Source organism: Chanos chanos, chromosome 5 (genome assembly GCF_902362185.1).
Source record: "Chanos chanos chromosome 5, fChaCha1.1, whole genome shotgun sequence".
In the NCBI taxonomy this organism is placed as follows: domain Eukaryota; kingdom Metazoa; phylum Chordata; class Actinopteri; order Gonorynchiformes; family Chanidae; genus Chanos; species Chanos chanos.
The window spans coordinates 27,533,479-27,558,515 of NC_044499.1; the positions used below are offsets into that span (position 1 = coordinate 27,533,479).

Below are 25,037 nucleotides of genomic sequence, written 5' to 3' on the forward strand. Positions count from 1 at the left end.
TATATCAGGGGCTAGGCTGTAGAGCTCTCTTGTATGGCTTGATTGGAGTGGACCTGCCTTTCCGGTTAGTTTCAGAAGAATGTCTTTGACTGGACAGAAACAGACATCCCTCTTCCCATGTTTTGGGTGAACACTTGCTGTTGGACCATGAGGGTGCATAAACTCCACTTTCACATCTTGGTGCTCAGTGTCTACATCAATGGCCTTTGCTAGCCACCAGTGGTCATCATACACCACTGCTAGCCAGTCTCCATCCTCAATGCTGTGAATAGTTATTTCGACTATAGTGCCCTCAGGACCTTTCAGTGGCTCCTCTCCTATTTCCTCCTCCATCAGCTCTTCTATTTCCCTCTTCCATCTCCTCCATCAACATGGCCAAAGGACCTTTCTTCCTGGCCCTTGCATCAGTCTGCTGTTCCTCTGTGCAACCATGTAAACAGAAAGTAGCTGGGGTAAAGCACTGGCAATTCAAGGGCTCACTGCAAAAGCATGTTAGCTGTCTGTGGCAGACACTATTTTGATGTGGGATGACCTGGTGTATTTTTCTTGTCAGTGGAACCTGCTTGAGTTTTCATGTGAGAAGTGTGTCATACCTTTCCATGTCCTCTTCCTCAATGTGATACAATTGAACACCATTCAGACTGTTTGAGATCTTTTCAAAGAACTCTTTTCAATCCCTCACATCATTTCCTCGAAGAACCAATTTGTCTGCAGTTCTTTTTACTGTTCCTCCAATGCCATCTGGGGCACCCTTGCCATGGGATGATGGGAAATAATTCCATGTGGTTCTATTGAAGCCCAGTGTGGGTGGTACCTCAGAGAGGAGGAAGAAGTTCCTCCTGTTCTTATACTGCTTACTGGGACCATCTGACCAAAAGTGCACAGTGGTAATCAATGGAAATTTTGTCCGAATATCTTTTAGGACTGGATCCATGTATGTCCAGATTGCTGCAGCATCTTGTCTCTTAGACTCTGAAACTGTGCAAAATGCTGCCTTTTCACCCTTGATGTAATACATTCCAGTATGAAGATTCAACTGAGGCAAATTCTGGCCAAAATGGCAGGCTTGAACTTCAGAGGCATACTTGCACTTCCAGGATTCTGAAAAATCAACATGTATTATGACTGTGTTCTCACTGCAGGTCTCAATTAACTTTCTGTATGCCTGTGCTTGATTGTGAACCAAGCACACATGTGTTGTGGTCTCACTTCTAAGTTTCTCTTCATATAGATGGAGCACCTCTGAAAGACTCCCACTGTACAAGTTAAGTTTCACGTTGAAGTGGATCCCACTAGCTGTTTCTTCTTGAACTCACTCCCACTGCCTCCATTCAACATGGATTCAACATGCTCTGGGGCCAGAACCGTGTGTTTGTTTAAGCATCGTAAACAGGTGCAAAGAAGGCAGGCCTCACTTGCTGGAGAGCAACAGACTAATTGAAATCTGTCCTCTAATTTGGTCGACTTCACAGCACCCGATGTCCTTAGAACCTGAAGTGTCTTCCTATCAGATGCCTTTGGTGCTGTAACATAGAAGGGTCGCAGAGCACAGAAGGAAGAGTAACTGAGCTTCACAGCTGGGTTCCTGTTGATGAACTCACTGTGGAGGTTGATCATGGAGTCAGTTAGAATCATTCGCTGGCACTTAATTTTGTTTCTTGTGATGGTGTCAGTTTTATCTGTTGTTATGCGAGAAGAGTTCACGAAGAACTCCCGAACAGATTGGCTGATGCCCTGGAGAAATGTAGCCTTTTTCTGTGTTGCCTGTTTCTTTTTACTCACTAACTTGTAAGTCAAACCAAACTGGCGGATCTTATGAAGAAGGCGATATTTCTTTAGAATCTTGCCTGATAATGTCAGTTGCCGACTAGGTGATTTGTCAGTTGCCCGTCTCCGTGACACGGTTAGTTTTTTCATCTTGGCAGAGAACATTGTGGAAGAGAAGAGCTCTCTTGATGTTAGGATTCCTAAGTTTTCTTCCTGATATCATTCTCTCAGTTTTTGTCTGTGGAGAGTCTATTTGCACTTTATCTCTTCTTTTTTCTTTGCCATTTGATTTGTCAATTATTTGAGCCCTCTTTTTGCCATTTTTGCCTTCTCAGTCTGTTTCGCTGTTTCGTTAACATCTTAATTTTCTCTTTCAAAGCATTTATTTCCCTTGAATGCCTTTTCCTAGTTTTTCATCTCTCCCTCTCACTTGCAAGAGAACGTCTGCTCATAGCTGGCTCTTCAGTACTCTGGTCTAGTGGGCTATCCAGGGGTGTGTCTACTTGCTGCACTACATTCTGCATAGCCCTGCACTTTCTAGACCTTTTCTGAGCATCCCTCCAATACCTTCTCTGACATCTCTGCTCCCTTGCTCCCATTTCTCCTATTTGTTTCACTTTTTTGTCTTGAACCCTCTTCTTCCACCTTTGTCTTTCCTTCTCTAGAATCTCACCTCTGCTGTCTGGGTCATTGTTTAATTTCTCTCTTCTCTTTCTTTGATACTCCCTATTTCTCTTTCTTTGCTCTTCCACTGACAATTTTGTTCTAGCCATGCTTGCCTGCATTACAGATAAAAGGAATAAATATGAGTCTGTCTTTATTGGGAGATGGACAAGGGAAGTTAGTTAGCTAACTAGCCTATGTGGTTGTTATCCATTACATATAAAGAGTTTTTGGGAGCACTTGTCAACCCCATCAGCTTAAACGTCATCTCCGTGACGGAGTTGACAAAATTAAATGTTTTTCCATCTTAACCGTGTCTTGTACACTGGAGCAATTTTGTTTTTTTCCTCAGTTGCTAGCTGCCTCTATAAGCTAAAGTAAAATGCCAACATTTATTCCACAAATCTTAATTAAGACTGTCATAATGGAAAGATGGTGTTGACACGTTAAAGCTGTGACTGTAGTGCTGCCAACATTGTTTGTTTAAAATATCATCAAATTGAAAATTTGCCAGACCAAGTGTCCTACGGTTGCATCCACAAAGAACAGGAAGTGGAAAAGGGGTCCTCAGGGCTATAGCTGACATTGCCTGATTTATTCAGGATTTTCAAAAAATCTGATGGAGTTGACGGAAAGTGAGGACGCGACTTTGAAATGCAGTTTTTTATGGAGAATTTAATTTAAAGTTCACTTTATATATTATGTGACATCTTATTTAACCATTCATTTCTTTTGATATTTATATTTATGCATTTGCAGCATTTTTAAACACTTTTTTGGGCAGCTTGACATTGGGAGCTCTTGCTGAGGACAGGTTAAGTTACATGTACTTTCCGAGTACAGAGCCTGCATTTTAACAAATTCTATGTAAAAAAATGTGAAATTCATTTCATGAATAGACATAGTTTCTACAGATTTAACTTTTAAAGTGTTTTTATTATTATTAATTTCTTGATTTTTAGCATAGAGAAGACTTTTTGATGTAGGACATGTTTTGTCCCTTATCTCAAGAATCAGTGATGGAATAATGTGTTTATCATATAAAATATGAAGTTCAGCAAACTTTGTGTGGTTTTTAAATTCTGCTGTGATCCTCCTGTGACACTCCAGCCACTAAAACTCCAGGTCAGTAAAGTTGATTATGCAAGCCAGCGAATCAAAGCAACATCACAGGTCAGTCTATAAGAATACCAAAGTTTAAACAGCCTTTTTTCCTTAAATCTTACATACTGTTTATGAATCCCCTTTGACAACATAATTCCATTACAAAAAGACTTAAGCTATCCCACCCTCACACAACACTACCCCACACTCACGCTACACTATCCCATCCTCACACAACACTACCCCACACTCACGCTACACTATCCCACCCTCACACAACACTATCCCACCCTCACACAACACTATCCCATCCTCACACAACACTATCCCACCCTCACACAACACTATCCCACCCTCACACAACCCCACCCTCACGCTACACTATCCCATACTCACACAACCCCACCCTCACGCTACACTACCCCACACTCACACAACCCCACTCTCACACTACACTATCCCATCCTCACACAACACTATCCCATCCTCACACAACACAACCCCACTCTCACACTACACTATCCCATCTCCACACAACACTATCCCACTCTCACACAACACTATCCCACACTCACCGTTCAGAGTGCTGTCAATCTTCTTCCCTGAGTATTTGTCTTTCACATAGAATAAAACCCAGGAGGTTGGTGTTCTATCATACGAAAACTGTGATTCGGAAAAACAGGGAGAAGAACTCTGAGAATTTTCATATACAGCACACTCTTTCTAAATCAGCATGCAGGCAGAGTCTGAATAAAATTGTTTTGTCCTCTCTATCCACACAGTTTACCTTGGGAAGAAACTTAGAAGCACAGTTACAGAAATAATTGCCATAACAGTGTGGTTTGGGTCCTACTGGCCACTCATACCGGTACATATTTTATTCTTTCTGCACCAGCAAAAGTGTATGCAGTTCATATGTTAGCTGGCAATGTTGTAATATTAAGCTGTTTTAAGATGTGCCAATAGTTTGTGTAACAATCTGTATTTTAATAAGATCCTTATTCATCATGCCATGCCACTTCAAGACTAAAACATATAAACATATGAAATGACTAAAACAGCATTTCTCAAACTCCGGTCAGCGGACCGTCGGAGGGGCACTCACATCCCAGATCTGCATGTTCTCTGGCACTCCCAGATGTGAGATTCTCTGAGAATGGCCTGATTCACTGAAAATTGTCTGATTCAGTGAGTCTGACTCACTGAGTTTGATTCAGTGAGGATAGTCTGATTCAGTAAGTCTGATACATGGAGAACATTCTGATTCAGTGATTCAGGGAGTCTGATTCATAGAAAATAGTCTGATTTATGTAGAAGGGTCTTTCTAAATGTGATAGCACTTAAAAACATTACCTCCGTAATTAATTGCTTTATCAGTGGACACAATTTAGACTTTACATATATATATATATATATATATATATATATATATATACATATATATATATATATATATATATACACACACATATATATATATATATATATATATATATATATATATATACACACACACACACACACATTTTCTTTCTTTTTTTTTTTTTTTTCTTAATCTGGCAAGGAACAAACGGATCTTCCACCGAATGAAACATCTTCATCACAAAATACTTTTCGCTTGGTTGGTGTAGGGGTTGCCAGGCCCGTAGACCATACTACCCATAATTCCCTGCTTGACTCCATGGGTAATCTGAACCCATCTTCTCAGCTTTCAGTTAACGGTATTAGATACAGCAATGAACCCAGATACACTGATGACACAATTTTCTTTCAATTGCGACTTCTAAAGGATAGATCTTGCATGCGCTCTTTCTCTCTCTATAACTCCCTTTGTCTGATTACACACACTTCAACTTTGGGATTACAGTGCAAGTTAAGGGTTGGGTAGAGTTGTTGAGGTTGGGGCCTACTTGCTTGAGACTAGCTCTCAAATTGGAGATCCTTTGTCTCTCTCACACAAGTGCTTCTTGTTGCCCATCCAAGCTTGCGCACTACATTCTAATACCACACATACCTCTTTGCCTGTGCGCCTACGCACAGCCTCTCTCCCTGGCTCCTCCTTCTCTTTTCAGTGTGCAGCTGGGCACCATCCAACATACACGCACGTTCTCTCTCTCTCACTCTCTCTCTCTCTCTCTCCCTCTCACACACACACACACATCTCAGCTCTTACATTCACTCTTACACTGAATACTTGTACATGACCTCATTACCATCATATTACCATGTGTGCTTTGATCATTCTATTTGCTGCTGATTATTGATTGGACCATAACGGTATTAGTTTGCCAAGTAGTGTTGATTATGTCAATAAACAGTATCTTTGGAGTAAACTGTTGTCCTGTGTTTCTGCTGCAATATTCACTGAATGCCAACCTCTGCCATCAAAGTACTCCCAATTGCCTTCATCAACCTGGTTGTTCATGAGTGTTATAGCTTTAGTAGTGTAATTGTAATACATTAGTACTGCAATACTAGCTAAGACTGTAGCTCAGTGTTACAACTAGATTATTCCATTAATCTTAGTGGATTAACTATAAAATACGAAACACCAAAATTAATGGTTAATGATTTATATGATTAACTGATTTATTAATCCTATTGCACCTACATCTTTTGGTGCCCCCATGTTAGGACACTGTTTTCCAGGTTCATGCAACTCCCAGCAAATTAATGAATCCATTCACAAATTTAAAATAGAATGTCGGAAAGCAAAGTGGAAAAAGTAGAAAAACAGAAATATTTCCATCATTTATACAGGCAAGCAAATCCTTGGTTCAAAAAAGATGTGTGATAGAAACAGTGGTTTCTCCCCCTCCTTTATTTACTGCATTCCATATTTATTCAGTCCTATAAATGATTAAAGTCAAATTAAAAAAAAAAAATCTCCAAAACTGTGTAGAAAACCTCCATACTGACTTATGAAGGCTTTCTCATCAAAAATGTGAAGAACTTGCATCATTCTTTCATGAGGAAATTATTACTGTACAAATTGGTTGACAGCTGGCTTCTTACTCTAGAAAATCTATCCTGCAACACACTTAGCTTTTATTACTGCTGTTGCCTCTTGGTGCATCGTTTTACTGGCCTCCAGTTATGTAACACAGGCATGTTATATGTCACTGTTTCCTGAGAACATACAGTATGGTTAAAGTCTTAATGGTCATTATAGCTGTAAAGCATTGAAATGAATAGACCACTCTTACAGTGACCAACACAGTGTAAGAAACTGTGAAAAAGCTTATACTAAAATTTTGAATTAATGAATCTTTGATTTATTTATATCATCAAATCTGTTGCATGAGCTGTCACATAGGTTTTGCAACTCTAAAGGAGTATTGCTAAAGTTGACTGATGGGTTTTTCTTGCTATGAGTTCACCTCAAAGCCTTAAGGCCACTTTTCAAACTGCATTTCTAGTTAACTGCACTGTGTCTCTGAACAGTTCCAAACAGTCAGAAACACCAGCCTCCATATTTAATCTCACATTCGTTATGACATGTTCTGTCTTGTGTCTCTGCTGGTTTGAAACTGTTAACACAGAAAAAAGTGCTTTTTAGTTCGTTGTGTTGAACTCATAAATGAGCAGAAATGTGGCTAGCTACAATGTTCCGGCAAAATAATGACTGTCTCCAAACATTTATTTAAGTTGTTTCCAAAGATCAACAATAAATCTAACTAATGTTCTCAAAGTTTAACTGAAAAATACATTGTTATAATATTAATAATTAATTAAAAAGGTCATTTCTAATGAGATTTTATCAGTCATTTGTTCACTCATTCATTTTCTAAGCTGCTTATCCTAATTAGGGTCGTGGGGGCTGTTGGAGCCTATCCCAGTGCTCATTAGGCGAAAGGCGGGGAGACAAACTGGACAGGTCGCCAGTCCATCCTAGATTTTATCGGTCATGCCCTCTGTACCTCTTATTACCATTACCACTGGGTGCAGATGCACTCATGAAGAAGAGAAGAAGAAGTACTTTATCTGTCACACACACACACACACAAACAGAGCAGTGAGCAGTGCAACGCAGCCTCTGCATTTAACCCATCCTAACACCAGTGAGCCCACACATACACTATGAGCAAGGAGCAAAAGGAAGCCATCGCCGGCACATGGGGACCAACTCCAGGTCTTTTTGCCAGGGCCATGGTCAAGGTCACTGACAGGAATACTAATCCTAGCATGCATGTCTTTGTGGTGGGAGGAAACTGGAGCACCTGGAGGAAACCCAAGCAAACACAGGGATAACATGCAAACCCCACACAGAAAGGACCTAGCATGGCCAGGATTTGAACTCAGGGCCTTCTTGCTGTGAGGCATTGCACGTGATAGACGAGCTTAGTTCATCTATAACCATTATCTGAACATTTCTGCAATGTAGTGGTCTGGTGAAGGAAGTTCAAATTTCCAGGGCATGCAATATAAATACAATACCACCATCCAGAAGTGTTTTTCAAACTGTGGGTTGTGGGTAAAGACCAGATTATATAAAGTACACATTTTATTACACCCACTTAGCAGTTGCCAAATGTACTAGCTAGAGAAAGAAAACATTGCTTCAAAATAAGCTGTAAATAAGCATAAACACAAACCAGTTAGTGAGTGCATATTCCTTATAGACTGCTGTTCATCACATATCAAGAGCAGTGTCATTTGCAGTTTGCCTGCTAAACAGCATTTCCATTTTACATTGCAACAAAATGAAATGAAATTGCTTACAATTATTTCTGTGGTCTTCATCTCAGAATGACATTTTGACCAATCACAGACCAGGCCTTGAAGTACTCATTTTGTATTCCCTGTAATTTAACAATCAATGCCGCATTTCATTTTCTGTGGATAACATGGGAAATGTATTAATTTACAAAAAGAAAACTCAGAAGGGATGCTGCTACTGGTAATGATATTCAAACAGTGCCAAAAACCAAGTGTAAACTGGCACAGAGATAATGATTTGTCCATACCGCTTACTGCTTATCAAAGCCAGGCAAAAGGAAGTATGTAGCTTTCCAAACTGAAGTGGCATCTCTCCAGCTTAATGATTTCATGCTCTCTTTTTAACAGTTAAGATTCATAGCACTGTTTTTTTTTTTTTTAATCACCATAATAACCTCGATCCACATACCAATCCTTGTGTTGATACTGTTACCATAATTACTTGATTAAAAGAGTTTGTAAAATTCATCTTATCATATATCTAAATCTTACATGTGTTATGTGAGACAATTTTTCATGCGAGTGAGTTTTTATACCTCTGAGTTACTTTCTAGCATAAGGAGTAAAGTCATTTATTGTATAGTTTCTAGTTTACTGTATAAACTGTTGCCTTGTAAAACCTTTTTGTTTCTTATGGCAAAAACCAGGATACAAGTGTAGTACACAGCCCTGAAGGGCCTTTCTGTGTTATTTCTCTTCATACATAGTCTTTTGGTGGTTTTTAGGTATGGGCATGCTGCGTGGCTGAAGGCATAGTTTAGATATTTTTGGCACAGTTTAGATTTAGATTGCTGATTAATTATGCCTGAATTTAAAAAGACAAACTAACCACAGTTGTAGGCAAACTCAATTATGGTAATATTTTCTAACCAAAAGATTTAGCAAGGTGCAACACCAAGCAAGGCTTTTTCCTCCCACTGGGACTGTAAAACTCCAGGCGGTTACCCTGACATTCTGTTTGACTTGCATAATTTGCAATTGAAGAACCTGGGAAAAACAGACTGACTCCCAGCCACTGACTGTTCTCCTGCCAAAGGCTGAGGCTATCTTTCCAAACTATCAAACTAGCAAGCTAAAGAACTATGATTTACTATTCTAAATTAAGCTGAAATGAGAAATTCTGCCTTCCATATTTAGACGTATTTATAACAATAAATATGCCTAAATGTGGTAGTTAGAATTTCTAAGCACCCACGTGGTAAGTGGTGTTTTCCGAGACGTAACTCAATTACTGAATGGATAGATCCGAGATTAACTCTGACACATTCCTTACCACCTACACAGAGCTCCCAAACCCTGCAGGATAGTCCTGCAGCTCCATTGCACATTTGCTTTGTTCCACTATTTCTGATATAACAATGAATGATTTTAATCTGAGGCTTTCTCAAGCTTATACTCAACTGTGGCACAGGACTGGATTTATTCTATAAAAACTGTTGACTTGGCTTTGAGAAAAGTATATATGTTACTCTCAAAATGAAGCTAAACAACAACAAAGAAGAAGACTACAAAATACACATGGACAGTTGAACTAACACTTGTAGCTTAATACACAATATACAGTAAAACACAATATCGAGAGAGAGAGAGAGAGAGAGAGAGAGAGAGAGAGAACACTGACCACATAGCCACTGAAAGAAAAGAAGGGCCCAGCCTCTGTTTTGACATCTTCCTCAAAATGTTTCATTAGCTCTGTGCCTATAGTGAACTCTCCATCCTGCAGAGACAAGATAGAGGAAAATACCCAGTAAACTTACATGCAACATATTCAACAAGAGGACCAGATTTCAGTATCTGATGCTTTAAATAAAAATAAGTTAAACAATTTTTCATATCTCTACCTCAGTACATTCCACATTAAATGAGTGAGTAGGTGTGGTTGAATCAAGACTAAAATGGCAAATCTGACAAAAGATAACTGCCAAACCTCAACTTGCTACCCTCTTCACTGAGATTCAAATGGATTGTGGCTCGGATTAAGCACAGCTGGGGTTATTCACAGTTTTGAAGAAAGAGTAGCAAGCATGAAAGAATCCTTGACTTCAAAAAAAAATAATAATAATAATAAATCGTGTAATCCAACCTTTATTTGTGTATTTATTTAGTATTGATGTCCAAGATACTCTAAAAACTGTGTTTTTGTTACATGGTGATGTCAAAGTTCCACGACCCATTTCCATCCAGTCAGCTGAGTCTTCAGTAAGTAGTCTGTACAGTATGTGGATGCTAAACAAGCTAAAAATGCATGATGGAAAGGTATTTTGTGCGTGATAGAAGGATATTTTGCTAGCCAAGTACATAGCCACACATTTGTTTGAAAATGCATAATAACTTTCTTTAAAATAAATCATTTTGAGTTTTGAGTATGAGTGAGATCTGGCAATTGAATCCACTGTTATACAGTTCTTTAACAGGACTGAGTCAATCATGCTGTTTCATGCTCTAACACTGTTTTATTTCTTTTATGTGCGTATGGTTTTTGTTGCTAGAATTCTTGTAGGTATGTCCATTTTTGTCTCTTGTTAGGCTAAGTCATTCTTCCAAACTTCAGGTTGCAGCATCACCAAAGAACACAGAACATGTGGAGGAGAGTGCTATTCGCTTTACTGTTTCTAAAACTACACCTGCCTTTCAGTGGCCAGTGAGTGAGAGATGCAGGAAGCCCAGTGGGCTGAATTACAGGCCCAGGGAATTGCCTCCTAACTGTGGGCCAAACTGGAGCATAACAGCCAAATGTGGTACAGGTGGGATTTGAACTGTAAAGTCAGACATATTCTGAATGACTTACAAGGTATATCTTACCTTGTAAGGCTCCAGATTTATTCCTTCAAAACTTATTCGAGTTTTATAGCCGACTGGTATGAGGACAGGATCTGGGTTTTCGAACCGTGGACAGCTATGGGCCTGAATGTATAAAAAGAAGACTTAACTTGCAATATTTCAATTCTGAATTTAAATTCTTATGCATGTTCTCATAAATGTTCAAATATTCTGGGAGAGGTGTGTCATGGGTAAGCTGACGTAGGTCAGAGAGGTCAATGATGGGTCTGGAAGAAGATCATATTTGCAAATGGTTAATCAAAGTTATAGTGCTTACATGCTGATTGTCCTTGAACACACAGACCTATTGAAAAAATGTGAATGAGGTTTTGGGAGTTTCACCTGTTTGTGTTTGATTATATTAGGTCCTGTATCAGCCTCACTCATGTCTGTACAGGTGTGGTCCATAGTGTTCCACTGGCAACCCCACACACTGCTAATACAAGACGTGCACCTAAAAAGACCATAAGCTATGAAAACACAGGCTCTTAACTGCAGTTTCTAAAAACAGCAACAGAACTGACGGGAGGCTATTTTGATGAACAACATCATCAGTTACATTCTAACTCTTAAAAACAGCCTTACAGGCAGCAAAAAATAAAATGGATGAATGACTTTGGTTATAAGGAATGGGAACCTAAAGCAATTTTCTCCTGTCAACGGGAGAAAATCCTTTCATTAGTCATGCATCATTCAATGTAATCACACATGTCATACTCATTACGATCACACATGTCACACGTATAAACACAGAGCAATAGCCCCAAGGCCAGCATAATGCCTGCCATACGGGAAAACAAAAGGCTCACTCACGGTGTGTTTTCTGCCTTTCGCACAGTTGCAGCACAGTTATAGAATCTGAATTCACGGGACGCCACCTCCACAGCATTGTTGACAAAGAGTTTTAATGGCACTCCCACATAATCTACAGACAAAACATGAGAGGTTTAGCAGAGAGACCACCTTCTTCACCAGGTGTCTCCAATGACAGAACAGTGCAAAAAATGATCACGTGAAATAGGAAAGCAAGTCTAATATATAATCTTTCATTCTGAATTCTAAAATTGGTCCGAGAGCAAACTGTGCTTTCATGGAATAAACGACAGAGACCATTTCTGAGCCTTACCTTGGTGCTCAGGTGTAGGGGGAATATCAGCGAGCCCAGGCAGCTGGCAGCGCACCACAGAGCCAATAACCTCTGCATTACTCTTATAGGAGCCAAATGAGCAGTGCAGTTTGTCAGAGCCCCTAATGGTAGGGAGGGAGGGGATATTGATCTCCACCTGAGGCAAATACAAGAGGTTTGACAAAGGGCCCCAGCAGCTATAGTTTAGTTTCAAGTTTCAAGTTTATTTAGAGCCCAATATCACTGTTTACAGTCTCAAAGGGCTTTACAGGCCACAACAGTCAAAATCAAAAGAGGACGGCACCCCCTGACTTAATCCTCATGGCACAGCACTACATAGATTTGTTCCATGAATGGTGCAAAGAAGGTACAGAATTTTTAAAACTTTAATGATCTAAGCTTATCATAAACTTCACACTGCTTTATAAGTCACTTTGGAACACAGAACAACACAGCACAGCACAAAGCTCTGTTTTAAAAGTGTTTTCTTTCCTCTTGTAAAGTACTGGACAGAGCGCTAAAATGCACTGAATCATATACCTGCTAAGCTCTAAGTCCATTAGCTCCCATTGCTTTACTCCTATTTTCTGACAAGCGCAATTGAAAATTGATGTTTAAAATTGGGAGTGATGTAATTGTTTCCTCTTAAGCATCTGTGCTAACCTGTTGTGTCTTTCTGTAGCTCAGACTGGGAGGATGGAATGAAACAATCTTCACACACTGCTGCCTGGAGCTCCATAACCAGCCGTTCTTCTCTCCTGCACGACTACATTCAGACATCCTGGTACATCTGCCAGAAAAAGGACTTAGGACCAAAACTGCAGCTAACCAGAACAGGTTAAGTACAACAGTGTGTCCTCAGTATGTAATATACACCATCTAGCAGAACTCAGCAATTAACAGTGAACACTGGAGCAAGAACCATAACATAATACTGCTATCAACGATAGATATCTTCAGACTGACACAGTGTTTCATCAATGTCGTGCCAATGGTATAGGGAAATTCTGATTAATGGTTCACTGTGTATATTAGACGTAATACTAACATCACTTAGCTGTGACCATAATCTTATTTCAGAACCTGAACCCAGTGAAATTGCAGTTACTCCGAAAAATTCTATTCATAGCTCAGCAATCTGAACACTGAACCTAGAAATTATTAAAATAACTCCTCATAAGCTTTAACATATATTAAATGATGGCATTAAAGTAGCAAGTACAACTAGAGATGGATTACTGCAAGAAAATGCAAATGTGACTGCGCTGCTGCGTCATCGAATCTTAACTGTAGACATTGTCGACCTTTCTCCAGCTGAAGTGTAGTAAACAAAGCGGCTTAGATCAAATTAGCAAGCTAACTAGGAAGGTAAGTTGCTAAAGCTAACCCCAACCTTAACTTTTCCGAACGTCGAGCATCATCAGTTGACTGACAGCGAAACAACCAATCACAGCAGCGTAGAGTTTAGCACGCCCACCAATAATTAAAGCAGGAGCTAAACGATGTGCTGTGTCATGTTTTTCCTCTGGGGTCTTGTGTCGCTTGGGTGCATTGAAAATGGGGGAAAAAAGCGTTTAAAAACGGCAATTAAAAAAAACGAAAGGACCAATTAATTAACTGTATACAAGAACACTATTAGGCATTAGAATGGACCTGTTACCGTTTGAATGGAATCAATATCATGAAAACTGCAGGAGGAGAAGCGGCGCTAAAATTGGGTAGAATAATAATAATAAATATAGCTGCAAGCAGCAATGCCGGGGCCAAGCAGCCACCATGTAGACAAGCTGTCAGAACGACCCTGGAACAAGACACAAGTCCATCAAAGTGTGGGCAGGCTGACCCCCACTCTTAGAGCTTTAGCAGATGCCAAGAAAATCCACATACCACTCCTATGGCCTGCCATAGAAAATCAGAGAAAAAAAAGGATAATACCAAGATGGCTATAAAACAAAATACAACACAGAAAGTTCATAATTCCTCAACTGGGGTCCTTTAATGTGATAACTCACAAGAAGTTTGGCTGAAATATCTGCTTTTGTCTTGGAGTTATGGGTATCTTAATATGTTTTTACATTTTTGTCCCCTAGTCAACGAACTGTACCAAGTTTGGCATCAATCCAACCAAGCATTACTGAGATATTATCACTTCCTCTGTGGAGCCGTCACCATCAAAATTCATTGGATGACAGCAGCAAGACTATTTGGCCTAGCAAGATTCTTCATAGAACATTTGCTCAGGTCCCTCTCTAGATAATACATACCAAATTTCGTGATGATTGGATCAACAGCATAGGACTAGTTCGCAAAAGTAGGTTTTTTGAAAAATTCAAAATGGCGGACAATCAAATATGGCAGATTTTCAAGAAAAGGATCCATTCTCCTCAGCATGACTCAGGCCATAAGGTGACACAAAGATCACCACTCTAGGTCAAAAGGTTCAAAAGTTATAAGCAAAAATATACTGTGGAGTTTGGCCTGTTGGTGGCGCTAGAGCCAATGATGGAATGACACCAAATTTGGTGACTATACCTTTTATTGTGCTCTACGAGGGTGCCAAATTTCATTATGATCCATGGAGGGCTTCTATGGTGTGCCGTTGAATATTACTTATTCCAAGATGGTCGACAAACAAAATGGCTGACATCTAGGGGTCAAAGTATTCCAGTTAGGGCTTGATACTGTGATGATGCACAAGAAGTTTGGCTGAAATATCTGCTTTTGTCTTGGAGTTATGGGTATTTGAATACATTGTGACGTTTTCCTAGTATAGCGCCACCATGTGGCCAAATCTCATGAAACTTGTTGGGGCCCTAGTAGGCCTATGTATCATGTCAATGAATTGTACCAAGTCTGGCATTACAATTTACAATTTGGTATTTAGCAGACAATACAAAACAATAAGTGCATCAATTACAATAAGTGCATCAGTCAGATCCTATTACCTCATAAACAGAGACCACAATAAGGCTGTGCCTTAATCCACCCTTCGTACTGCGCTCCTGGAATTCTTTGACAGTGAATGACAAATATAAATACAAGACAAGGTTAGTATATATATATATATATATATATATATATATATATATATATATATATATATATATATATATATATATATATATATATATACACACACATGTATTATATATAAAAGAAAGGGAGGTTAGGCAGTGGGGGACAGGTGGGACCTGAAGAGGTGCGTTTTCAGTTTTCTGCGGAAGATGGCAAGAGATTCCGCAGTCCTAACTGCATGAGGGAGGTCATTCCACCACCGCGGAGCAATGGCGGAGAAGAGGCGTGGTCGGGAAGAATGGCTGCCAGGTTCCCAAAGCAAGGGGACCGTCAGATGACCAGAGGTTGCAGAGCAGAGGGTTCTAACAGGGGTATAAGGAGTTATCAGGGATTGAAGGTATGATGGGGCGGAGCCTCTTGTGGCCTGGTAGGCCAGCACCAGCGTCTTGAACTGGATGCAGGCTGCTACCAGAAGCCAGTGGAGTGCAGTAAGGAGTGGAGTGACATGAGAGTGCTTAAGGAGGTTGAATACCAGGCGTGCAGCGGCATTCTGAACAAGCTGGAGCGGCCTGATGGCGCAGGTTGGCAAGCCAGCCAGTAAGATGTTGCAGTAGTCCAGGCGGGAGATGACAAGTGCTTGGACCAAGAGCTGGGTCCCCTGTTGCGTGAGGAAGGGGCGGATTCTCCTGATGTTGTAGAGGGAGAATCTGCAGGATCGAGTGACTGCCGCAATGTGACTGGAGTAGGTCAGCTGGTTGTCAAGGGTCACACCAAGGTTTTTGGCTGCTCTGGTGGGGAACGTTGGGGGGTTCTTAGCGGGAAAAAACAGAAGCTCCGTTTTCTCCAGGTTGAGTTTGAGATGGTTAGCGGACATCCAGAAGGCAATGCTGGCTAAGCAGGCTGTGATGCGAGGCTGAACCTGAGAGTCAAGAGGAGTGGATCAAGTACAGAACCTTGTGGGACTCCAGTGTGGAAAGGTTGCAGGGAGGAGACAGATTCCCTCCAAGAGATCTGGTAAGAACGATCGGACAGATACGACTTGAACCATGCGAGTGCAGATCCGGCGAAGCCCAGCCCAGCAAGGGATGAGAGGAGAATCTGGTGGTTAACCGTGTCAAATGCTGCGGAGAGGTCTAGGAGCACGAGGACAGAGCTCAGCAAGGAGGGCCGTCTCAGTGGAGTGGCCGGCTTTGAATCCAGACTGATTCTGATCCAGGAGATTGTTCTGGAGAAGATATGGAGAGAGTTGGTTATAGACTGCATGTTCCAGGGTTTTGGAGAGAAATGGTAGAAGAGAGACTGGACGGTAGGTACTGACATCAATTGGGTCTAGAGTGGGCTTCTTAAGCAGTGGCTTGACCTGTGCCCTCGTCAGGGCAGAGGGAACTGTGCCAGTAGACAGGGAGCTGTTGATCAAGGACGAGATGAAGGGCAGAATGTCGTCCGAGATGGCCTGAAAGAGAGAGGAGGGGATGGGATCTAGAGGACAGGTAGTAGGACGGTGGGATATTATAAGTGGGAGAGCTTCAGAGTCAGATAGAGGGGAGAAGGAGGAAAAGATAGTGGGGGGGCGGAGGGGATGAGGGGAAGGAGTCGCATATGTCTTTAATCTTCTTCTCAAAGAAGGAGACAAAGTCATCAGCAGATAGGGATGAGGGAGGAGGAGGAGGAGGAAGAGGAGGAGAGAGGAGAAGGTGGAGAAGAGTTTGCGGGTGTTAGAAGAGACAGAGTTAATCCTGGAGTGGAAGAAAGAAGATTCGGCAGAGGATAGAGTAGAGGAGAAAGAAGAAAGAAGAGAGAGGTAGTGGGATAGGTCGTCTGGGGATTTCGATTTTCACCATCTCCGTACAGCCACGCGAAGTTGGGCTCTGTCAGCACGAATACTATCAGTCAGCCAGGGACTGGGAACGGAGAGGCGAGCCAGTTTGGTGATGGGGGGGGCAGAGGGTGTCCAGGGAGGAGGCCAGTGCAGAAAGGACCGTAGAGGATTTCTCCTGCACGGGAAGAAGTGAGAAGGCTTCTGCAGATGGGAGAGAGGAGCAGACCATAGAAGAGAAGGCACTAGAGGAGAGGGTGCGAAGGTTACACCTAGCTGAGACTGGCAGCGTGGGAGCAGAGGATTTCAGGGAGGGTGAGATCGAGAGAGAGAAGGACATGAAGAAGTGATCTGAGGCGTGGAGCGGTGTGACCACAAGAGACTGCCATGTTCCTGATCTCACGAAGACAAGGTCCAGCTGGTTGCCACCCTTGTGCATTGCAGAGGACTCTGCAAGGGTGAAGTCAAAGGACTGAAGGAGGGAGAGTAGGCCATCAGACTGAGTAGAATTCAGCAGAAGGTTGAAGTCTCCTAGCAGCAGGATGGGACTGCCGTCCTCAAGGAAGGAGCTGAGGAGGGTGTCCAATTCGTCCAGGAATGACTGCAGTGGGCGGTAGAGAACAGTCATGCATAGTTTACAAGGGGAAGAAACAGAAACAGCATGAAATTCAAAAGATGTGGGGGAGATAGAAGGGAGAGGGGTTACTCGGAAGCTCCATGAGGAGGAGATCAGGAAGCCAGTTCCTCCACCCCTCCCCGAGGGTCTGGGGGTGTGAGAGAAGGAAAAAACAGTGGAGAGGGCAGTGGGAGTGGCTGTGCTCTCCGGCATGATCCAAGTCTCAGTGAGGGCCGGAAAGTGCAGGGACAGCATGGAAGCTTGAGCAGAGATGAAGTCGGCCTTCTGTACCGCCAATTGGCAGTTCCAGAAGCCACCTGAAATGACAACAGTAGTGTCAGCAGAGCGCAGCGGATGGATGAGGTTAGACAGGTTACGTCCACAAGGATGCTGCGGCCGCCACCTGCAAAGATTGCGAGAGGAAACTCGAATAGGAATAGGGAGATGACACATGATTAGTGTGAGTGTGAGAGAGACAAATATAATTGGAAAGTGTGGTAGCGCAGTATCAGTATGATGAAACAACAGCAATAAGTGTAGTTGCCCAATTACATAGATAAACAGAAGGAGGGGGACAAAGGTATTTAGAGAAGCAGGGTAGTAGTACAATTATGCAGATAAGCAAATGGAAAATGAATCACTAAGGGTACGGCAGATGGGCAGCAGTTGTCTCAGCTTCCTCGTTGTCCTTCCTCGGTGGACTCCCACAGGTAGACTCCCTTGTCTTAGTCCGACCAAGTCTTCATCTGATGAGACAAGGGAGACGAGACAAGGGAGACGAGACAAGGGAGATGAGACAAGGGAGACGAGAGCGCTCCAGCTGCCGCTTGGTGGAAGCACTACTCCTAATGAGTCTTGTGACTACAGCGCTCGCGGCTTAAGGGCTGGCTACAGCCCCGCCCCCTCAGGAACCAGAACAAACCGGGAATCGTCAGTGGCTGAGACTAACAAATGAATGCAAATCAGCAACTCAACAGATGACGCGACAGGAATTCAAACTCCCTAATAAAGTAAGCTAGCGAAGCTACCAGACAGAGCACAGTTATAAATTGACAAAGAACCTAAGTCAAAGCGAACCCGAAAGAATCCAGCACGAAGTAAGTAATATATGGTGAACAACAACAGAGTGAGCAGAGCAAATAGAAATCGCAGCAACTCAGGCAAATAACAAGCAACAGAGACGAGAGAGAAACCAGAAATCGCGGCTACTGAAGCAATTTAAAGCAAAGCCTTACTTGGATCCTGCTCTGAAGGAGAAGCAATCTGACTGAAAAATGATGCATCAATCCATCCAAGCATTGCTGAGATATTATCACTTCCTGTTTGGAGCCTTCGCCATCAAAATTAATTGGATGACCGCGGCCGCACCCTTTGGCCTAGCAAAATTCTTTATACAACTTTTGGTCAGGATGGTCTGCAGATGGTGTATACCAAATTTGGTGGTGATTGGATCAACGGTCTAGGACTAGTTCGCAAAAGTAGGTTTTTGGAAAAATTCAAAATGGCGGAAAATCTAGCTAGGCAGAAAATTGACGGCAATGGGTGCATTCAACTCGCCATGACCCAAGGATTCAGGGGGAAAAAAGATCACAACTCTAGGTCAAGCGGTTCAAAAGTTATGAGCAAATATGTACGCAAAACGTACCTTGATTTTTGGCCTGTTGGTGGCGCTACAGGGATGCATGGATTGACGCCAAATTTGGTGCCTGGATACCTTGGACTGTCCTCTATCAATGTGCCAAATTTCACAAAAATCAACCAAGGGGTTCTAGGGGCTGCCATAGACTCCCATGGTGGAAACAATAATAATAGTGAAAAATTCTACCAATTAGAATAGGGTTCCAGCAGCTTCGCTGCTTGGACCCCTAACTACCAATTACAATAGGCTTCGCTGCTTGGCCCCTAATAATAGTGGAACTTACTAACAATAGGTGCTTTCGGACCAAACAGTTCTAGGGTCTCATTTGATAGGAACTACCCCCTGGGGAGCTTCCCCTAGAACTACATACCTTCTAGGGCCTTTTTTCTGTTTGCATTCGCACCGCCACTAGGAACGCTGAAGTGACGTAAGCCGGCCAACGGTACAGTAGCTAAGAGCTGTTGTTTACGACTAACCATGGATAGCTGCACATTTTTAAGTACAAATTTAATGACTTTTAAGACCTTTTAAATACCTCCAAAAGGAAAAAAATGCCATTAATGCGGCAAAAGAAATCGACAAACTAGACGACAGTATACACAATTAACCAGTTTTATTGAATTTGAATGACAGTAATATTGAGTGCACATTAGGTAACATATAACTGCCTTCTCATTAACAAAAATAAAACTGTATAGCGATAGACCCAGTCCAATGGGAAAAAAAATGTCCCCCTGCATTTATGCATTTACCACCACAGTAGCAGTGAATGACTCGATGGGCATAGGACTTTTCGGGTGCTAGCATAGCGCTTGTGCCTGACGCTTGCTCGCAGCAATCGTAAGCTGGGTAAACACATTCTTATTTTTAGTTAAAATGCGGATCACAGCCACATAAGCGGACACACAAGCACCTACCGAAGCGGAGTGTACGCTACCTCTTCAATGTACAAATATACATTGGACGTTGCAGAAATGGTCATTGTTGGGGGATATAAAATACCGGTAAAATAAAAACATAAAAACCATGTCTCCCCTCCTACAATTCCAGACATTTGAAGACATGAATATCAAAAACTAAATGTAATACGCTCTAAGACTTAGAGCTCGGATCTTTAAAAATGGCGGTTGCAATCATCGTACACCTGCGTCTGGACCAATAGCTGTACACCTACATCACAAGGTTCCTATTGCGCTGCGAAAGTACCTACCCTGAAGTAGGAGCTAAAAAAGCCCCTCAAAACAGCGTTCTAAGAACTATGATCATTCTAAGTTCCTGCGGTGCTACATGGGCACCATACAGACAAGCAATCAGAACAACCCTGGAACAAAACACAAGTCCAACACAGTGTGGGCAAACTGACCCCCACTCTTAGAGCTTTAGCAGATTCCAAGGAAAACCACATAGCACTCCCATGGCTTGCCACAGAAAACCAGGGGAAAAAAGGGTAATACCAAGATGGCTATAGAACAACATGGACAACACAGAGGATTAATAATTTCTCAACTAGGGTTCTTTACTGTGATAACTCAAGAATTTTCCATGAAATATCTGCTTTTCTCTGAAGTAATTGGTATTTTATTATATTTTTATTTTTTTCTGGTATAGTGACCCCCTGTGACCAAATTTTGTGAAACTTCGTGGGTACTTACTAACCTCCCTGTCAATGATATTGACCAAGTTTGGCATCAATCCATGCAGGCATTGCTGAGAGAAACTCACTTCCTGTTTTAGAGGCCCCGCCATCAAAGTTCATTGGACAACAGCAGCCATATCCTTTGGCCTAGCAAGATTCTTTATAGAACTTTTGGTCAGATCCCTCTCTAGATGATGTGTACCAAATTTGGTAGTAATTGGATCAACAGTCCTGGACTAGTTCGCAAAAGTTTTTTCAAAAAATTCAAAATGGCAGACAATCCAATATGGCAGATTTTCAAGAAATGGATCTATTCTCCTCAGCATGAGCCAATAAGGTGACACAAAGCTTCGCTGCTTACCCCCTAATAATAATAATGGAACTTACGAACAATTACAGTAGGGTTCCAGCAGCTTCGCTGCTTGGCCTCTAATAATAATAATAATAGTGGAACTTACTAATATTTGCAATAGGGTTCCAGCAGCTTTGCGAATGTGATTAGGCCGTAGCATCATCCACATAGAAAAGACTTGGGCACACGACCGAGAATCCCAAAACCTTCTTGCCGAGAGGCGGCAGCGTTACCCGCTGGGCTACGGTAGGCAGCACACCTCTTCCTGAAACTTTCTCCATTTACTTTCAACGGGAAAAATAAGTGATTCAATAGGCAATTAAAAAGACGAGTAGACCGATCAAACAAGCAGCAGTCACTAATCATAATGCTTAAGGATGAGAGCAATATTCCTATTAAAGGCTCTGTACATTTTTCATAGAACCAGTGATTCTCAGCCACAGACAGCGACGCGCTGGCTAAGTCATGTTGTTTATGCAGTGGATCACCAGCTTTACTGACAATCATCAGACTCCTTACATTCATCAATCACTAAATAAAATACCTGTAAATAAAACATAATTAGTCGTTTCGCGAGCAAAAGATCATAGAACCCAACTCTTGGCTGCCGCTGTGTGCAAACCCTCGTCGTACCAGAGCCGTAAAACTTTCCCCATTCATTTCATTGGGAAAAGAAGCGATTAAAAACGGCAATAAAAAGAAATGAGTGGACCGATCAAACAAACACCAGTCAGCAATCATAATACTTAAAACGAGAGCAATATTCTTCTTAAAAGCTCTGCACCTTTTGCAAAGAACCAGTGATTCTCAGCCACAGACAGCAACGCAGTGAGGTTGCTGACAATCGTCAGGCTGCGTACATTCAACAATCACATTAATACCTCTAAACAAAATATAATCAATCGTTTCGTGGAGCAAAGGACCATTGAATCCAACTGTTCATTCAATGGGGAAATAAACGATTAAAAACGGCAATAAAAAGAAACGAGTGGACCGATCAAACAATCACCAGTCAGCAACCATACTGCAAGAATGAATTACTAGTTTAGCACGTCAACAGCACTGCGAGATTTCTTCTGTTAGTTAAGGCAAACTGTCTTGACTCACCTGAAATGCGAAACTGAAGATCATGTGCAATTCGCGAGATGAAATATGGCCGAATCGTAACTGTAGAAATACTCGATCTGTCTCCAGCTGAAGTGTAGTAAACAAAGGGGCTTAGATCACATTAGCAAGCTAAGTTGCTAAAGCTAACCCCAACCTTAACTTTTTCGAACGTCGAGCGTCATCAGTTGACTGACGGCGAAACAACCAATCATAGCAGCGTACAGTTTAGCGCGTCCACCAATAGGTACAGTATGAGCTAAACGATGTGCTGTGTCATGTTTTTGGGTCCTAGTGTCGGTCAGGTGCATTAAAATGGGGCAAAAATGATTAAAAATGGCAATTTAAAAAAAAAAAAACGAGTGGACCGATCAATAAGCTGTATACAAGCACACTACTAGGCATTAGGATGGACCTGTTACCGCTTTAATGGAATCGATATCATAAAAACTGCGGGACTCACATAATGATGTAATGACCTTTGTGTCGTTTGATTTGTGTGCATTGTATTGTGTTCGCACGTTCAGTCTGCAGTGCATGGAATGTTGGATCAGTCTTGCGCTGGGGGGGGGGGGTTGACGGTGCAGCCGGGGGGTGGGATATTCAGCTTTTCAAGTGTTGCATTAAGAAAAGTGCTCTCTCTCTGTTTTTGTCTTTTGGAGTGAGCACTAGTTTTTGGCGTGGGTCGTAGCCAAACTAATAATGGCCTTAGAGTTATTCAGTAAAACTGCTATTTAAGCACCAGTCAGAGTCAGATGTGTGAGCGTTATCATTACAATAATAATAACAATGATAATAATATAAATTAAGAACAACAGTATGTGATTGCTGACGCTATCACCTAATAATAAAACTTAAGAAGATCAATATGTGATTGCTGATGCAATAGCATAAATAATACTCTTTGAATTCAGTTCCCCTAGATAATTAAGCTCCTGCATCACCACATTCAGCGATCAGGGAATAACGCATCAGGTATTCACAGTATAGAAATGCGAACATGAGCATTTATTTTAACAAACAAGTTTAGTGGTACCAACAGAACTGTTAGATAGAAGGACTTCCGACTTTAACTCATTCACTAAAGTAGACACAACTTTTGAGCAGACAGATGAACTAACGGCTACCCATAGACAATTTCTAAACTTCGTACAAGGAGACAAATTAAACAACAACAAGACTTTGAGCAGCATGATGTACGAGTCAATAACTACTCTTACAAAGAGGCACACGTAACCGAGGGTCTGTTCTACAGTGTTGTTGACAGGGCAGCTTGCGCGAATTTTGACGCTCTCGCTGCTCTCAGTTTGAAGGCCTACGTTCACACTGGGAGCGCCGCGAGCCTTCAAAATTCCCTCTGGACGCCCTGCCAACAATGTGGTCGAACGCTGTGGACGCTCTGATGTAGATGAAATAGGCGGATATAAGTTAGTTCGAAATGCTTGGTCTTGCAACATTTTTTTTAAAGTGGCCGGAAAACAAACAAACATGTCGACTGGTATCTTTGTGCTGACTGACTACAAGTAGGATATAAGTCATGAAATCTGTTAAAGGTGAAGCAGGGAAATCGATCGATGAAGGAAAAAATGAACAATTACAATTACATGTTTGAAATAAACCAAAATAAAATTACATGTTTGAAATAAACCAAAATAAAATAAGTAAAGTAAAATAAAATAAAATAAAAAGCCATTTGTGTGGTGTGACTTTTGTGCTGATGCTAAGTGATATGGGGTCAGTGACGAGAGGATTTTTAATTTAACGAGACTGCACCATGCCGATAAGAAATAAATTTGATTTCATTATATTATTGATGAAAATATGATGAAACGAAAACATTGTGAAACGTTTATTATGTCCTTAAACATTTTAGAAAGAGCATGGATGATTTAAATAGTCCAATCACAGACGCACACTTACTGGGGCAGCCGTGGTCTAAAGGTTAGAGAACCGGGCTTGTGACTGGCTGTGTGTGTGCAATCACAGAAACTTAAACTTAACTTAACTTAAACTTAAACTTACTGTAGCAAAGGCGCACTAGAAAACGCATGCTCATTATTGGCAGACTATCAAGTCAGCTATCAAGGAAACATTAGCCGTTTCTCAATATGCGTTCTTCTCTGTACTTGCGTTCTCATGGACTTGTGAAACATCATTAGTTGCGGCCAAAGTGCTGTTCCATTTCAAAGTTAACATCTAGCCAAGAACAGATGAAATACCTCAAAAGTTGACTTGTGTGGACTTGGGTAGTCAAGTTTCCCAGAATGCATTTCACCCAAATTTCACAAAAATAATGGCAATGGCATCAGGTGAGCTATAACATAACTGTAGGTTTTGTATTATGACTGTTGTTTTGTCACCAAATGTAGTTTTTAAGATTTTTCAGGCGAGAAATTAATAATTCATGATTCGAATATGAGTCAGTAGCACCTCCTTGAAAGTCCTAAATGTTCGGAGATGTGACACCTACTAGCGGACCGAGCTAGCTAGCTCCATAGCCTCTAGCCAGCAAAAACACTGCTGTTCCAAATGTAGTTTGAGCGTACTTCATCCTCCCGCGTCACCGTGAGTCCAGATTCCCGAGGTGAACTTGCGAGTCCGAACTCCCAAGAACGGGAGTACCTACTTGGCGTACTTCATATTGAGAAAGGGCTGTTAGC

General features: G+C 41.6%; 1 protein-coding gene across 1 annotated transcript in view; it reads right to left on the minus strand.

Moving 5' to 3' along the window:
* plxnb2b (plexin b2b) overlaps positions 1-25,037 on the minus strand; it is an 89,373-nt gene that overhangs the window by 51,835 nt on the left and 12,501 nt on the right. The window contains exons 5-11 of the mRNA XM_030773604.1: positions 12,863-12,989; positions 12,200-12,356; positions 11,887-11,998; positions 11,416-11,527; positions 11,056-11,157; positions 9,875-9,970; positions 4,110-4,197 (exon numbers count right to left, since the gene is read on the minus strand). Coding sequence (XP_030629464.1) covers positions 4,110-4,197; positions 9,875-9,970; positions 11,056-11,157; positions 11,416-11,527; positions 11,887-11,998; positions 12,200-12,356; positions 12,863-12,989 — 794 coding nt within the window. The remainder of the gene's footprint in view (positions 1-4,109; positions 4,198-9,874; positions 9,971-11,055; positions 11,158-11,415; positions 11,528-11,886; positions 11,999-12,199; positions 12,357-12,862; positions 12,990-25,037) is intronic.